Source organism: Salvelinus fontinalis, unplaced genomic scaffold (assembly GCF_029448725.1).
Source record: "Salvelinus fontinalis isolate EN_2023a unplaced genomic scaffold, ASM2944872v1 scaffold_0525, whole genome shotgun sequence".
NCBI classification, from domain to species: domain Eukaryota; kingdom Metazoa; phylum Chordata; class Actinopteri; order Salmoniformes; family Salmonidae; genus Salvelinus; species Salvelinus fontinalis.
In genome coordinates, this window is record NW_026600734.1 from 68,995 (window position 1) to 87,346 (window position 18,352).

Genomic DNA, 18,352 nt, shown 5'->3' on the forward strand with positions numbered 1-18,352 from the left:
CACTTAGATCATGTATTTTCAGGTAGAGATACATCCTTGGGACGTCCCTAGCACGTTGAAGTTGACATTTAAAATGGTTAAGGTTAGGGTTTAGGGTAGGGATGTCCCAAGGATACCAGATAGCATTGACCATTGTGCATTCTTCTGTCTCTTTTACATAGCAAGTGATGGGTTCTGACTTCTGAACTTTTAAATATGAAATATCCTTATTATGTGAAATTGAATGAAACAATAATGTATGTTGATGCTAATATGATGTACAATATTCCATCATGTATCTATATGATAACAATAGAGTAATATATTTAATATGATGTACAATATTCCATGATGTTTCTATATGATAACAATAGAGTAATATATTTAATATGATGTACAATATTCCATGATGTTTCTATATGATAACAATAGAGCAATATATTTAATATGATGTACAATATTCCATGATGTTTCTATATGATAACAATAGAGTAATATATTTAATATGATGTACAATATTCCATAATGTTTCTATATGATAACAATAGAATAATATATTTAATATGCCATATAGTATTTTTTAACAGTTTCACTAATTAACTTATTCATTATGATTCAACGTTAGTTCACCGTCTCATCTCATACTGTATTGGAGCAGCAGCAGCAGCTGACTGCCCGGTTCAACGTCAGTTCACCGTCTCACCACCTACTGTATTGGAGCAGCAGCAGCTGACTGCCCGGTTCAACATCAGTTCACCGTCTCACCTCATACTGTATTGGAGCAGCAGCAGCTGACTGCCCGGTTCAACATCAGTTCACCGTCTCACCTCATACTGTATTGGAGCAGCAGCAGCTGACTGCCCGGTTCAACATCAGTTCACCGTCTCACCTCATACTGTATTGGAGCAGCAGCAGCTGACTGCCCGGTTCAACATCAGTTCACCGTCTCACCTCATACTGTATTGGAGCAGCAGCAGCTGACTGCCCGGTTCAACATCAGTTCACCGTCTCACCTCATACTGTATTGGAGCAGCAGCAGCAGCTGACTGCCCGGTTCAACATCAGTTCACCGTCTCACCACCTACTGTATTGGAGCAGCAGCAGCTGACTGCCCGGTTCAACATCAGTTCACCGTCTCACCTCATACTGTATTGGAGCAGCAGCAGCTGACTGCCCGGTTCAACATCAGTTCACCGTCTCACCTCATACTGTATTGGTTCTTCCGGGTTTGATCGTCGGCGTTGTATGAGCTACAGTACAGTACCGTTATCTAGCTAGCTAACGTTATGTCCTAACTAGGCACAACTAGGTTTGGATTATTTTCCTCAACTATATTATTTCCCATATATTGTATACCGTTTCCATGAAGCCAACATGGCTTTACACTCATTAACGTAAGTTTCCAATCTAGAGCAGTTCTCACTTTTGTGATAACGTTACATGGACAATACTATCCCATTTTGGAGACGTTACATGGACAATACTATCCCATTTTGGAAACGTTACATGGACAATACTATCCCATTTTGGAAACGTTACATGGACAATACTATCCCATTTTGGAAACGTTACATGGACAATACTATCCCATTTTGGAAACGTTACATGGACAATACTATCCCATTTTTGAAACGTTAAAAGGATAATAATATCCCATTTTGGAAACGTTACATGGACAATACTATCCCATTTTGGAAACGTTACATGGACGCCCCCTTGTGGAGGGAAATTAATATCTTAGATGGTAGCTGTAGATGGGATTCAAATGCATATGCATGCATATGCAATGCATGGCAGTACTGTTACTGTATGGCAGTACTGTATTGGCTAGTGCTTTCTCCAATATGTTCTTCTATTTTACATTACATTGTATGTCAATGCCATTTATCTTTCAATATTTATTTAATATATATATTTAATTGCTTGACACATTTTCTCTTCCTTTGAAATTCTTATAGGACAGAACATGGACACAATGCAATTGGGATCAAGAAGAAGGTACAGATATGTTGTAGGACAGCTGCATTTGAAGTGTACATTTAACCTACATAGCAGTCAATACAAACTGAAATCTATTAGCATACAAATGATCTTTTCAGATGTTCTCAGAAATTACTCTAGTGAGAGTGTGAGAGTCGACTGACTCTCAGATCATCCTCCACTGACTCGGCCCTGTCTACACCTCCAAGGTGCCCCGCTCACACAGGAATACACACTCAGAGCTTACTAGACTTTTATATAAACTACACTTTGCATGTTTCGCTCACCTCTTTTTTCTTTTTAAACTAGGTTTGAGGGCATTTACCCAGGTCGTCAGGAGCCAGGTCATTTACCCAGGTCGTCAGGAGCCAGGTCATTTACCCAGGTCATCAGGAGCCAGGTCATTTACCCAGGTCGTCAGGAGCCAGGTCATCAGGAGCCAGGTCATTTACCCAGGTCGTCAGGAGCCAGGTCAGTTACCCAGGTCATCAGGAGCGGTCACCAAGTGAAGATTCACATCCCCATCGCCAAATGTGGTGGTTAACTTCTTTAATATCAAATGAGGAGAGAAACTTACCACACAAGTCAGAGTTATTCTTAAACTAAATCTTTATTCACTTATTAATAAGGGAGCAGGTAAATACAACGTACACATATAAAGTGAATCAATTGAGTGCCCTACGATAATGATGGCTGGTTGACCCACAGGACGAAAGTACAAAGGTCTTTTATAGCCAAGATACACCCCTTTCAACCTACATGACGAACAACAGATGTATAGAACGGGTCACAAGGTTAAGATTTGTATGAAAGATACCTATAATTCTCAGCAGACAGTATCTACTGTAAAAACAGTACTCTTTGTGTAGAGACCAGGGTCTGGCCCTGGGGTCATCTCTCCCTGGTACCATATAGAACAGAAACATTAACTCATGCTCTGGAATGCGGTCTCTTTAGGTTTTATCACCCAAAAGACATTGTAAATCTCCTGTCAGTGTTTTCTCCCAGAGGCCCATCCTCAGTAGAACACACAGACACAATAGTTCTAAGAACCCTCTATTCTGTTGCATAAAACAACCATTTGATGCAATAAAAGTATTATAACATAATGTTGCAGTTTAGCTCTCAGTGTCCACTGAAAGTTGACTAGTAACAACAACTGGGACATAAAAGACACCCACAATGAGACCCACTAAATCTGCCCAAGAAGAGCAAAACTAAAGAACAACCCACACCAAACTTAAAGACAGGAAGACCCAGTCCCCAATGTCATGCTCTAGTACATTTGGTTTGGCACATCTGAGAATGAACCCTGATATTCTAAAAGAAGGGCAACAACGTCAATATAATTATACCCGAAAATTGTCAGTTGATTACTTAAATAATTATGATTACTAAATGTTACATGAATTGGAAATATGAAATATCAAAACCAAATGTCTGTTCATATGTATTGTATGTATAATATAGAACATAAAGTAATATGTATAAATTACTGATATCGATTAGGGGGGAAATCAGGATGTACATGATGTTGAAACGAACAACTAAAAAAACACATGGAAATGGGAGATATATTTCGCCTCACTGGTTAGAGGACAACCTGCAGAAGACAGTCAGCTACATTTGGGAGTGATGCATTTAAATTTAGGGGTCACTAAACAAAGGAACACAACACATATTTGTCATCACTCATCGATATCACGTTGAAATCAATTGTGTGACAGAAGGGATATGAGGTTGCACGTCCTGTTAAAACTAACAGCTCAAAAACCACACGGAATCTGGGAGAAATGTGTACATCCCTGGTTAGAGGACAATTTGTAGAAAACAGTTGGCTACATTTAGAAGCGTTGCATTTTGATTCAAGTGGGTCACCAACGTGGTAAGTGTAACAAAAGCTCTTTTTGTGTTAGTCACTTTTTGTTAAATCACATAAATAGTACTCTTTTCATTCAGAGCCTGGATTTTTCCCAAGGCTAATATCCATATCACGCTGAAACCAATTGAATTAGGGTTCTACATTGAGAAACTCCTTAAAATACTCATACTACAATGTTAAAACATTCTACATTGTGACAATAATTCATTGATATCACAAAATAACTCCATCATGTATGTATTTTGTCACACTGAACACAGCTATAAGGTTTCTCTCCTGTGTGTGTTCTCTGGTGTACAGTCAGATTGCTAGATGTAGTAAAACTCTTCCCACATTGACCACAGCTATACGGTTTCTCTCCTGTGTGTGTTCTCTGGTGTAATGTCAGCTTGTCAGATGTAGTAAAACTCTTCCCACATTGATCACAGCTATAAGGTTTCTCTCCAGTGTGTGTTCTCTGGTGTGATGTCAGGTGGCCAGATCGACCAAAACTCTTCCCACATTGACCACAGCTATAAGGTTTCTCTCCTGTGTGTGTTCTCTGGTGTAGAGTCAGAACGCTAGATGTAGTAAAACTCTTCCCACATTGACCACAGCTACAAGGTTTCTCTCCTGTGTGTATTCTCTGGTGTAGAGTCAGAGTGCTAGATTGACTAAAACTCTTCCCACATTGATCACAGCTATAAGGTTTCTCTCCTGTGTGTGTTCTCTGGTGTACGGTCAGATTGCTAGATGTTGTAAAACTCTTCCCACATTGACCACAGCTATAAGGTTTCTCTCCTGTGTGTATTCTCTGGTGTGATGTCAGGCTGGTTGACTGAGTAAAACTCTTCCCACATTGACCACAGCTACAAGGTTTCTCTCCTGTGTGTATTCTCTGGTGTAGAGTCAGAGTGCTAGATTGACTAAAACTCTTCCCACATTGAACACAGCTATAAGGTTTCTCTCCTGTGTGTGTTCTCTGGTGTAATGTCAGCTTGCCAGATGTAGTAAAACTCTTCCCACATTGATCACAGCTATAAGGTTTCTCTCCTGTGTGTGTTCTCTGGTGCACTGTCAGATCTCTAGATGCACCAAAACTTTTCCCACTATGACCACAGCTATACGATTTCTCTCCTGTGTGTATTCTCTGGTGTTGAGTCAGCTGGCCAAATGTAGTACATCTCTTCCCACATTGACCACAGCTATAAGGTTTCTCTCCTGTGTGTGTTCCCTGATGAATTTTAATGCCTGATGAGGTGAATCTCTTCCCACAGTCAGAGCAGCAGTGAGGTTTCTTCCCTGTGGATCTCTGCTGGTGTTTCTTGAGGTGTTCTGGCCTGGAGAGACTCTTCTCTGCCTCGTCAGCATCATGAGGTTGTTGAGGCTCCGCAAAGGAACCACAATAGTCGCGTCTCTCTCCTGTGTGAATGACAAAGTGTGACCGATGGTTAAAGGCCAACAACAGCAGAAATTCACTGTAAAAGGTGATGCCAACAGAGTAGCCATGATGTTGTACAACAATTGACGTCTGTAATAAATGTTCAAATTATTTGACAATTGTCTTAAAATGAGCAACAATAGTCATATTTTGTCTTGTTTTCACATTAGTAGTAACATCGATGATTGTAGGCTAGAAATAAGTTATTCATGTTGTTGAAATCTTAAGCAGTGTGCCAGATGACCTTTGGACTCCAATATAGGCCCCTTTCTGTGTTTAATAAAATTGAGGTACGAGGGCGATGGACAGATAATTTAAATGCAGAAACTCCTCCCTGCTAATGAGGACACCGATAGCCACTAGCACAGTCAGTGTAGTCAGCTCAGCTATTGAGACCGTGTCTGTGCCTCGACCTAGGTTGGGCAAAACTAAACATGGCGGTGTTCGCCTTAGCAATCTCACTAGAATAAAGACCTCCTCCATTCCTGCCATTATTTAAAGCGATTGTGATACCTCACATCTCAAAATAGGGCTACTTAATGTTAGATCCCTCACTTCAAAGGCAGTTATAGTCAATGAACTAATCACTGATCATAATCTTGATGTGATTGGCCTGACTGAAACATGGCTTAGGCCTGATGAATTTACTGTGTTAAATAAGGCCTCACCTCCTGGTTACACTAGTGACCATATCCCCCGTGCATCCTGCAAAGGCGGAGGTGTTGCTAACATTTACGATAGCAAATTTAAATTTACAAAAAGAAAAAAAAAATAGTTAGTCTTTTGAGCTTCTAGTCATGAAATCTATGCAGCCTACTCAATCACTTTTTATAGTTACTGTTTACAGGCCTCCTGGTCCGTATACAGCGTTCCTCACTGAGTTTTTAATATTCATATGGAAAAGTCCACAGTCCCACTCCAAAAGGTTTTCGGAGCCATCATCGACTCAGTGGGTTTTGTCCAACATGTCTCTGGACCTACTCACTGCCACAGTCATACTCTGGACCTAGTTTTGTCTCATGGAATAAATGTTGTAGATCTTAATGTTTTTCCTCATAATCCTGGACTATCGGACCACCATTTTATTACGTTTGCAATCGCAACAAATAATCTGCTCAGACCCCAACCAAGGAGCATCAAAAGTCGTGCTATACATTCTCAGACAACACAAAGATTCCTCGATGCCCTTCCAGACTACCTCTGCTTACCCAAGGACGTCAGAGGACAAAAATCAGGTAACCACCTAACTGAGGAACTCAATTTAACCTTGCGCAATACTCTAGATGCAGTCGCACCCCTAAAAACAAAAAACATTTGTCATAAGAAACTAGCTCCCTGGTATACAGCAAATACCCGAGCTCTGAAGCAAGCTTCCAGACAATTGGAACGGAAATGGCGCCACAACAAACTGGAAGTCTTCCGACTAGCTTGGAAAGACAGTACCGTGCAGTATCGAAGAGCCCTCACTGCTACTCGATCATCCTATTTTTCCAACTTAATTGAGGAAAATAAGAACATCAGGAGTTTCACCTAGTTGATAGTTGATACTATGTTTAAAAGTTCGTTGTAGACAGGCCATGCGTAGCCAATGTGATTTATAAGATATTTATTTTTATCAGGATATTTTGTACCTGCAGGCCACAACGATAAAATGTTTGGGCTTTATGTATGTTATTTAAAAAAACTTAGCAATGGCAATAAAAAATTGTATTTATAATTTTCATTTAAATAGAATGTAGATTAACCACAGAGAATTATGTTGAGATACAAAGACTATTATAAATTAAACTGTTCCAGTAAAATGTGAATATGAAAATCATAACTGGCACCAGATCAGTAGAAATTGTCAGATAAATTAGCACCAAATGGAGAAAGGTTGCCGACTGCTGGTGTAGCCTATTACCAGAAACCATAGGACTATAACATTAAAATTACGAAGGCCAGCAGCAGCGGGAGGAGTAGGCTAAGGAAGAGAATAGGTTTTTCTGATGGTTATCTTGTTTCAGAGGGGTGTCATCAATAGCCCATAATGACAACAGATAATTAACAGAAATACCTTATTTACATAAGTATTCAGACCCTTTGCAATGAGACTCGAAATTGCTTTCAGGTGCATCTTGTTTCCATTAATCACCCTTGAGATGTATCTACAACTTGTTCGGAGTCCACCTGTGGTAAATTAAATAAATTCAATTGATTGGATATGATTTGGAAGGCACACACCTGTTTATATATGGTCCCACAAATGACAGTGCATGTCAGAGCGAAAACCAAGCAATGAGGTCGAAGGAACTGTCCCAAGAGGTCCTAGATAGGATTGTGTCAAGGCACAGATCTGGGGAAGAGTACCAAAAAAAATTCTGCAGCATTGAAGGTCCCTAAGAACTCAGTGGCCTCCATCATTTTTAAATGGAATACTCTGCCTAGAGCTGGTCACCTCCCCCAATCGCTCAGTTTGGACAGAAGGGCCTTGGTCAGGGAGGTGACCAAAAACCTGATGGTCACTCTGATAGAGCTCCAGAGATCCTCTGTGGAGATGGAAGAACCTTCCAGAAGGACAACCATCTCTGCAGCCCTCCACCAATCAGACCTTAACGGTAGAGTGGCCAGATGGAAACCACTCCTCAGTAAAAGGCACATAACAGCCTGCTCGGAGTTTGCCAAAAGGCACCTTAAGGACTCTCAGACCATGAGAAACAAGATTTGCTGGCTTGATGAAACCAAGATGGAACTCTTTGGCCTGAATGCCAAGAGTCACGTCTGGAGGAAACCTGGTACCATCCCTACGGATGATGCTGTGGAGATGTTTTTAAGGCTTTAACGTAACAAAATGTGGAAAAAGTCAAGGGGTCTGACTACTTTCAGAATGCCCTGTATACAGCAACACCTCCCCCATAAGCATTCCTGTCTTTTCTGTAGATGTTATATCCCTGTATACAGCACCACCTCCCCCATAAGCATTCCTGTCTTTTCTGTAGATGTTATATCCCTGTATACAGCACCACCTCCCCCATAAGCATTCCTGTCTTTTCTGTAGATGTTATATCCCTGTATACAGCACCACCTCCCCCATAAGCATTCCTGTCTTTTCTGTAGATGTTATATCCCTGTATACAGCAACACCTCCCCCATAAGCATTCCTGTCTTTTCTGTAGATGTTATATCCCTGTATACAGCACCACCTCCCCCATAAGCATTCCTGTCTTTTCTGTAGATGTTATATCCCTGTATACAGCACCACCTCCCCCATAAGCATTCCTGTCTTTTCTGTAGATGTTATATCCCTGTATACAGCACCACCTCCCCCATAAGCATTCCTGTCTTTTCTGTAGATGTTATATCCCTGTATTGCTACTGCTGGATCAAAGGAATTATCTCAGTGAGTTTCAGAGATGAACAGTACAGTGCATTCCAAATTCAATAGGCAGACAAGTAAACAAAAACGTTTTCAAATAAAAACTATTCCAGAAAATGTCAAAGCGTATATAACGCCCGTCCAAGAGACTGTTGACCAATCGCGTTCACATTGTCATGCTGTGACACGCAGTTCCTAAGCTAATTCTCACAAAATCCCTTTTTAAAGTCAGGGTATGAGTCGAGAAACATGCCTATTGTCCTTGAAAGTACGTAATGTCACGATTGTAAAGCTATACGAAATTACAGAGAACAAGTTAAATATCTCTAATTATCTCTGAAAATATTTGTAATGTTGTGCTTCTTGTTCACAGAGGTTAATTCATGCCAATGTACTTTTCTTTAAGCTGTTAATACAAATCGAAAGGAGTTTCCAATATCCTCATTTCTTAAAGTATTTCTGGTGATAGCAGGTGATAGTGATACACAAGCTAGGTCTATTTGAAACATTGCCATCCCATGGCAGCATTTACCAGCTACCAGGTTCAGAAGCTTTAAAACCACATAAAAAATATGATATTTTTGCCCAAAGTTAAGATATAAATTATTCAAACTGAACATAATTCATGCTGGTTATTATTTAAGGCTATTTTAGTTTGAGTCAAAGATAGTTTTGGAATAGTTTCATTTTTCAAACAGGTTTATTATTTTATTTCAGTTTACTAAATAGTTTTCCCTTAATTATTTTTTCTATAATAAGCATGGAGGTTTCCCCTATCAACCAGTCATAAGTACTGGTGACAAAGCGCCTCGTAACCTAGCTGGGAATGGGACAGACGGAACCCTTCTGTGGTAACAGACAGGGGCGATTTGTAATCAAATCTAATTCCCAGGAATGGGGTTCATATGAACCACAGAGACTGTGTGTGTGATAATAACATTGCCCTGTCCAACCCTGCTTGTTCCCTTGACTCCGCTACCAACCACCAATCTCCAACAGGACCCTTAACCTGTATCACTAGACACCTCATAGTGAGCTACAGGTAGGAATCAGCAATGAATCACAATAATGAGACACCTCTGGGGAGGGGACAAACGGAACCCTTCTGTGGTAACAGACAGTCTGGTGGCGATTTTATGAATTGTTCAGCAGTCTTATGGCTTGGGGGTAGAAGCTGTTGAGGTGGCTTTTTGGACCTAGACTTGGTGCTGTGGTACCACTTGCCGTGCGTTAGCAGAGAAAACAGTCTATAACTTGGGTGACTGGAGTCTCTGACAATTTTGTGGGCTTTCCTCTGACACCGCCTATTATATAGGTCCTGGATGGCAGGAAGCTTGGCCACAGTGATGTACTGGGCTGTTCGCACTACCCTCTGTAGCGCCTTACGGTCAGATGCCGAGCAGTTGCCATACCAGGCGGTGATGCGTCCAGTCAGGATGCTCTCGATGGTGCAGCTGTATTACCTTTTGAAGATCTGGGGACCCCTGACAAATCTTTTCAGTCTCCTGAGGGGGAAAAGGTTTCGTTGTGCCCTCTTCATGACTGTCTCGGTATATACCCACGTGGGTGATTAAAAGATGAACTGAGGTCCACACTCCAGTCCAGTTGATGGTGGTAATACATCTTAAAGTTGGTTGCCAACCGCCATATAAAGTCCAAAGAAGAAAAAGAAGCCTAAAGGAAGGTGAAATTACGAGAAACTAATTTGGTTTACCTTTTGGGGCGTCGCGACTTGTTACTTATTTTGATGTGATATGAAAGTATTGTGTGAAATTATTTTGATGTGAAAGTATTTGAAATTATTTTGATGTGATATGAAAGTATTATGTGAAATTATGGAGTAACGGGGACAGCAATCAGCAGTAGAAACAATAACAAAGCGTACTCCCTGCCTGTTTCGGTAAAAAGCTGAGGGATGGGGCTGGAGAAATGCAACCATTCATGATATCAACATTCTAGTTTTAACCATGTTTAGAGGATATACCGTGTTTGTTTATATTTACTGACAAACATTGGAGTAAAAAAAAGCTAATATTTTGGGTTCTGATGGGTATGACAGTTGAACTAAGCTCATGAGGCATTTATAAGTGAATTCTTAAAGAAACAGATGGGTACATATCATTAATGTATAAGTCCCAAAATGGATGTAACAACTGCTGATTGCCCCTTTAAGACTACATATTGGTCTAATCTAATAGGAGATATTGAGGACTACAGTATTTCAGGCATTGTCATTGGATGCATTTGATCAATTGTTAACGTTTTGTTGATGGTCCACTCTTGATGTTCTACACGTTACAGTGAAGCTTCAGCCATTCCTGCAGAACAACATTACAGTGTAGAACCCCTTTACTGCATATTGGTTCAACGACTGCAGAGACGGTACTTACTGGTGTTAAACAGATCTCCAACCTCCTCTTCTTCCTCCTTCTCCTCTTTCAATGTGACAGTCATCTCCCCCGCCTCCTCTTTCACTCCAAAAACTGCTCTCTCCTCTTTCTCTTCCTCCTCTTCTTTTATTGTAACATCCTCCTCCTCTTTCACTCTGAACGCGTCTTCCTCTTCTTTCACTGTAACGTCTTTCTCTTCTTCTTTCACGGTAACAGTCTCTACTTGTTTTTGTATTGTAACATCTTTCTCTTCCTCTTTAACGAGAGCTTCTTTCTCCATCCAGCAGACCTCTTCTTTAGTAGGAGGAGAGTAGCTTAGTGAACTCATGGTCGGAGATGTTAGCTAGCTAGCATTAGCGACTAGCTTAGTTCTAAGCTAACTTAGCAAACCAGCTAGCTGACAAACAACGTGAATATATAATTAAATGGGCTAACAAGTACATACGACAGAAGTGTGTTTAATACACAGCGACTAATATACACCAAAACAGTGTAAAGCGGGTGAATGTTGTAGCTATGTTTGATAGAAAGCTACGGAGGTGTCTGACTAGCTGTTGTTGTTGAAGGAGCGTCCCGTCCACTAGATTATACGTCACACTGGCAGCGTCGCCTGAACCTAAAAGACGCACATCGCCATCTGCTGACTGGAGTGGGTAACGCAGTTGAGGAACCAAACGTTTATTTTTCATTTATTTCATAAAAGTTTAATATTATATTATGCCGTTCAAAGAGAAGCATGTGTTGATTGATTCGTGTTTAATGAGTGAGAGTTTAAAACAAACTTTACACCCACTACATATTTTCATTGAACCATACTTCTGACATGGATCATTTTGACCCCAGAGGCATATCTTTGATCATAGCCCAAATGTGGGTTATTCAATTCCTCCAATTTTTCATGACTTTGTCAATCAACTTGTTCTTATTAAATCTAAATCATGGTTTAGTGTTTCTGTATCAATATGGACTTTTAACAAATTCAAATCCTTTGGAGTCATTTTGACCCCAGACAAAAGCACCTTTGATAAATAGGACGTTTATTGAAAATCGAAATCAAATCACATTTTATTGGTCACATACACGTGTTTAGCAGATGTTATTGCAGGTGTAGTGAAATGCTTGTGGTTCTAGCTCCGACAGTGCAGTAATATCTAACAAGTAATATCTAACAATTTCACAACCCAATACACACAAATCTAAGTATTTGAATCTAGGTTTCTCTGTAGACATGATCCATCCCAACCAGAGGGTGGAGGGGCACCTGTATCAGTGGTTTTGACCAGATAGACACCTGCAGACACACAGTATAGTGCCTCCCATGTACTCTCCTAAGATTGGACTTTTCTATACCACGTATCACGTGACTGTGTACAAAACTGCCAATGGTAGAAAAATCTGCCAGTGGTAGAAAACTCTGCCAGTGTTATACAGTGCATTCATTAAGTATTCAGACCCCTTCAGTTTTTCCAGATTTTGTTACATTACAGCCTTATTCTAAAATTGAATAATTATTCCCCTCATCAATCTACACACACTACCCCATAATGACAACCCCAAAACAGGTTTTTAGACATTTTTGCAAATGTATTTAAGTATTCAGACCCTTTGCTATGAGACTCGAAGAAGTTTGGAACCACCAAGACTCTTCCTAGTGCTGGCCGCCTGGCCAAACTGAGAAATGGGGGTAGAAGGGCTTTGGTCAGGGAGGTAAAAGAGAACCCGATGTTCACTCTGACAGAGCTCCAGAGTTCCTCTGTGGAGATTGTAGAACCTTCCAGAAGAACAACTATCTCTGCAGCACTCCACCAATCAGGCCTTTATGTAGCAATTATTAAATTGTCAACATTTATTTCAATGGACAATTCTGTGAACGGTGTCATGAAAGATGTATGGCTTGAGATGACATGCAGGAGCTTGCAGGGATTTGTAGTCTTGCATATCGTCTACTTTGATGCTAATTAGCATTTTCGAATCCGAGAGAAAAGAGAGACAAATATATTGATACAAGTATTTGTATTTATTATGGATCCCCATTAGTTCCTGCCAAGGCAGCAGCTACTCTTCCTGGGGTTTATTATGGATCTCCATTAGTTCCTGCCAAGGCAGCAGCTACTCTTCCTGGGGTTTATTATGGATCCCCGTTAGTTCCTGCCAAGGCAGCAGCTACTCTTCCTGGGGTTTATTATGGATCTCCATTAGTTCCTGCCAAGGCAGCAGATACTCTTCCTGGGGTTTATTATGGATCTCCATTAGTTCCTGCCAAGTAAGGTCAGGGAGAGTGCCAGCCTGCCTGAACTGCCCCTGAATTAACAGGTATAAATGATTGGTTATGAATTAACAGGTATAAATGATTGGTTATGAATTAACAGGTATAAATGATGGGTTATGAACTAACAGGTATACATGATGGGTTATGAATTAACAGGTATAAATGATGGGTTATGAATTAACAGGTATAAATGATGGGTTATGAACTAACAGGTATAAATGATGAGTTATGAATTAACAGGTATAAATGATGGGTTATGAACTAACAGGTATAAATGATGAGTTATGAATTAACAGGTATAAATGATGGGTTATGAATTAACAGGTATAAATGATGGGTTATGAACTAACAGGTATAAATGATGGGTTAACAGGTATAAATGATGGGTAATGAACTAACACATCCCCTCCAGGCATTTCAATACATTCAGGATTTCTTATAGTGAGCATAACATGACAATACATGACATCTAAATAGCTGAATAGGATTATGGACTAACAGTCTAACAGTTTGTAGGGCACAACTCATGTTATTCTGGTTAAACAGTGAGAGACTAGTTGATTAAGGAGTGGGGATTTTTTGACAATTAGTAAATAATATGTCATGTTTTACTCGTACCTCAGCCAGCATTGTGAATGGTTAGGATATAATATGTCATGTTTTACTGGTACCTCAGCCAGCATTGTGAATGGTTAGGATATAATATGTCATGTTTTACTGGTACCTCAGCCAGCATTGTGAATGGTTAGGATATAATATGTCATGTTTTACTGGTACCTCAGCCAGCATTGTGAATGGTGTCTGAGGCGGTGACAGACCAGGACAGTAAATCTAATACTTAGGCGTTTTTAGTCATGCATGAAAGGTCTGTGTTGGTTCTGTGGTTATAAGTAACATATCTGGCCATGCTGGCAGGGTCTGTATCAAACCCAATATCCACCTGGTACACTGGCAGGGTCTGAATAAAACCCAATGTCCACCTGGTACACTGGCAGGGTCTGAATCAAACCCAATGTCCACCTGGTACACTGGCAGGGTCTGAATAAAACCCAATGTCCACCTGGTACACCGGCAGGGTCTGAATCAAACCCAATGTCCACCTGGTACAATGACAGTATAAGTGGTTATAAGTTACATTTCTGGCCATGCTGGCAGGGTCTGAATCAAACCCAATGTCCAAAAAAGTGGGATTGATCTGTTTGATCCAATTGTTTGTTTCAGTTTTCAGTAGTTGAATCCTTTGACGTATTATTGTTGATTTCAACATTTTTCATTTTCAACAAATGAACTGGGTTGGTTGTAAAGTGATACTAAACGTACATACCAGCACTATTTTGACATAGTGGAAGATACACTGAATTCATACTGTTTTTCATACTAAGATGGACCAAGATATGTGTTGCTTTTGCACATATTTTGTTAATTGGTTTTGCAAGAGTCTGATTGGTCGGTCATTGGGTTAATTTGTTTCGCAATATGTTCAAATCAAATCAAGCTTTATTTATTTCAGACATGGATGCAACACAATGGCGTCACAGGAAAAAATTTATAAAAAAACAATGAAAATAAACTGAAATATTTACTACACAACAAACATAAGAGGATAAAAACAGAAGAATAACAACTGAAAAACCAATGAGCACTCTAAGGATTGGTCAGTCATTGGGTTAATTTGTTTTGCAATATGTTCAAATCAAATCAAGCTTTATTTACACAGTACATTTCAGACCTGGATTCAACACAATGGCTTCACAGGAGAAAAAAAAATGAAAATAAACAGAAATATTTAGTACACAAAAATAAGAGGATAAAAAACAGAAGTTTACCAACTAAAATTCTAATGAGCATCCTAATTTATAATTAATATAGGAGGGACTCGGAAAGACACTATGGGGGTGTCCACTGAAAGTTGACTAACAACAACAACTGGGACCTAAAAGACACCCACCATGACTCACAAAATCTGCCCAAGAAGAGGCAAACAAAATTAAAACCCACAACAAACTTAAAAGACAGGAAACAAACCAAAAAGGTGGCGCAGCTAAAGGTGTTGACTCTCCACATCTATCAAGACAACTGGAGCACTGGGCCAGACACTTTTAAATAGAACCTGGACCAGCTCAGGTGAAACACCTTCCCACTAACGAGATGGACAAGCCAGCACAGGTGTAACACATACTGACTAACGAGGTGACACCAATCAGTGCATTCTACGTGCTAACGAGCTATACGAGCTAAAGTCCAACCTCAAAACATAAATGGAAAAACCAAAGCCTGTGACACCTTTCCCCTTAAGACAAATATCCTATATTTTTGTTGGACAAGTTTGCTCACCCCCAACAGAAAACTTCCATTTCACATAATCAACTACAATACTACTACAATATAAACAGTGTCTACTGGCTGTCAACAATTAAAAACAAGAAAAAACAAGTATTTCTAAATAATAATATACAATCGTATTATTTTTTTAATCCTTTTTCTTTCAATAGGATCCTAAAACCCACTCGCTTCTAGAACTCTGGTCCCCTTGGAACGAGCCCAAAAAACTAAATCTCCAATACGGAAAAACGTGCAGTCAAAATAAATTGTGATCCATGGCAACGCACTGGCTAAACGCAAAACTTGTTGACTGCCCACCCTTGAGACAATCAGCAACCAACTCCTGCAATATCCGTAGTAACTTTCCACCTTACTTCTCTCTCTCTTTTCAGGGTTCACTCGATAGGCATGTTGTTGGATCGGGGCCCAGTCCCCAATGTCATGCATTTGGGTTGGCACATCTGAGAATGAACCCTGATATTCTAAAAGCAGGGCAACATTGTCAATATAATTGTACCCAAAAGTGGTCAGCTGGTTGCATAAATAATTATGATTACTAAATGTTACATAAATTGTAAATATGAAAATCAAAACCAAATGTACACCCCTTTGTTAATATGTATTGGCAATATTTCACTTAATGGTGAGGCATGGAATAATTAAACATGTATCTTTTGTCAGGCTGAATGTTTGAATATATGAGGTGATTTGAGTCATGCTTCTTCAGTAGTGGAATAAAGACAATTAGCATTTGAATGTTGTAAAGAAATAGTGGAGTGATGTCAGATTGTTAATAAAATTGATTATAGACCAATTTATTATACTGCTTTCATGTGTGTATATACACAAACATCTGCAACAATTATCATCTTACATGTATTTTTTTAAACAAGCAGCTTTTTCAACTTGTAGAACACAGCTAGCTACATTTTGAAGTGCTGCATTTTGATTAAAGTGGGTCACCAACGCAGTAAGTGTAACACAGCTCTTTTTTTGTTAGTCACTTTTTGTTAAATAATACTCTTTCAATTCAGAGCCTGGATTTTCATCTGAGGCTAATATACATATCATGCTGCAATCAATTGAACAGGGCAAACGATAAGGTAGAACATCATTAAAAAACTCCTACTACAATGTTAAAACATTCTACATTGTGATATCATTAAAATACTCCTACTACAATGTTAAAACATTCTACATTGTGACATCATTAAAATACTCCTACTACAATGTTAAAACATTCTACATTGTGACATCATTAAAATACTCCTACTACAATGTTAAAACATTCCACGTTGTGACATCATTAAAATACTCCTACTACAATGTTAAAACATTCTACATTGTGACATCATTAAAATACTCCTACTACAATGTTAAAACATTCCACGTTGTGACATCATTAAAATACTCCTACTACAATGTTAAAACATTCTACATTGTGACATTAATTCATTGATATCATGAAACAACTTCTTCATGTATGTATTTTCTGATGTTTGATCAGAGATCTTTTATCAGAGTATCTCTTGTCACATTGATCACAGCTATGAGGTTTCTCCCCTGTGTGTGTTCTCTGGTGTGTAGTCAGACTGCTAGATTGACTAAAACTCTTCCCACATTGATCACAACTATAAGGTTTCTCTCCTGTGTGTGTTCTCTGGTGTAAAGTCAGACTGCTAGATTTAACAAAACTCTTCCCACATTGATCACAGCTATATGGTTTCTCTCCTGGGTGTATTCTCTGGTGTAAAGTCAGATGGCTAGATTTAACAAAACTCTTCCCACATTGACCACAGCTATAAGGTTTCTCTCCTGCGTGTGTTCTCTGGTGTATAGTTACATAGCCAGAAGAAGAAAAACTCTTCCCACATTGATCACAGCTATATGGTTTCTCTCCTGTGTGTGTTCTCTGGTGTATAGTTAGATAGCCAGAAAAATAAAAACTCTTCCCGCAGTTGATTTGCGACAATAACACAAACATATTAAGCAGGAGATTCAAACAAGCCTTACAATTATAATCCAATAGTAATGTGAAATGCACTCATAAGCAACCTGTAAATGGAGGATATTTTTGCTGTCAGCCTATAAGAACTCCCCTGAGTTTTCCCCCACGGTGGTGAATTAGTGAATAGACACAGAGCTTAATGTGAGTTTCCTTGAGTAGCACTCCTGATCTTGTGCTGTAATATTCAGAATACATTGTGGAAAACTAAAATCTTTGCTCACCATTTTTGTTCCAGGCAGATATACTACATCCATAACTAGTGGTTTCCTCATTACCAGATATACTACATCCATAACTAGTGGTTTCCTCATTACCAGATATACTACATCCATAACTAGTGGTTTCCTCATTACCAGATATATTACATCCATAACTAGTGGTTTCCTCATTAGCAGATATACTACATCCATAACTAGTGGTTTCCTTATTAGCAGGGAGGTGTTTCTGCAATCAAATTGCGTGTGCATCGCCCTCGTGCTGCAATTTTAGCAAACACAGAAAGGGGCCTTTTTTGGAGATCAAAGGTCGTCTGGCACACTGCTTAGGTTTGCCTGTCTTAAGACAATTGTAAAATAATTTAACAGACATCAATTGTTGTACAACTGCATGGGTACGCTCTGGGCATCACCTTTTACCTCAAATAAACAGTGGATTTCTGCTGTTGCGGGCCTTGAACCATCTGTCTGACCTTGTTGTTCACACAGGAGAGAGACGTGACTATCGTGGATCCTCTGGGGAGTCTCAACA

At 39.5% G+C, this 18,352-nt stretch overlaps 1 protein-coding gene across 1 annotated transcript; it reads right to left on the reverse strand.

The window, feature by feature from the left end:
- Positions 1-2,555: 2,555 nt before the first annotated feature.
- Positions 2,556-11,612, reverse strand: LOC129846400 (zinc finger protein ZFP2-like). Its single transcript, XM_055914330.1, has 2 exons — positions 11,007-11,612; positions 2,556-5,242 (listed from the first exon to the last, which is right to left on the reverse strand). Exons 1-2 carry the CDS (start codon positions 11,332-11,334, stop codon positions 4,071-4,073), a joined length of 1,500 nt encoding a protein of 499 aa, XP_055770305.1. The 5' UTR covers positions 11,335-11,612; the 3' UTR covers positions 2,556-4,070.
- Between the last annotated feature and the right edge of the window lie 6,740 nt (positions 11,613-18,352).

Coding starts and splice junctions, on each gene's coding strand:
- LOC129846400 (XM_055914330.1), bottom strand. CDS start 11,334: ATGAGTTCACTAAGCTACTCTCCTCCTACTAAAGAAGAGGTCTGCTGG. Junction 5,243..11,006: donor TGGAGATCTGTTTAACACCA/GTAAGTACCGTC, acceptor TCATTCACACAG/GAGAGAGACGCGACTATTGT.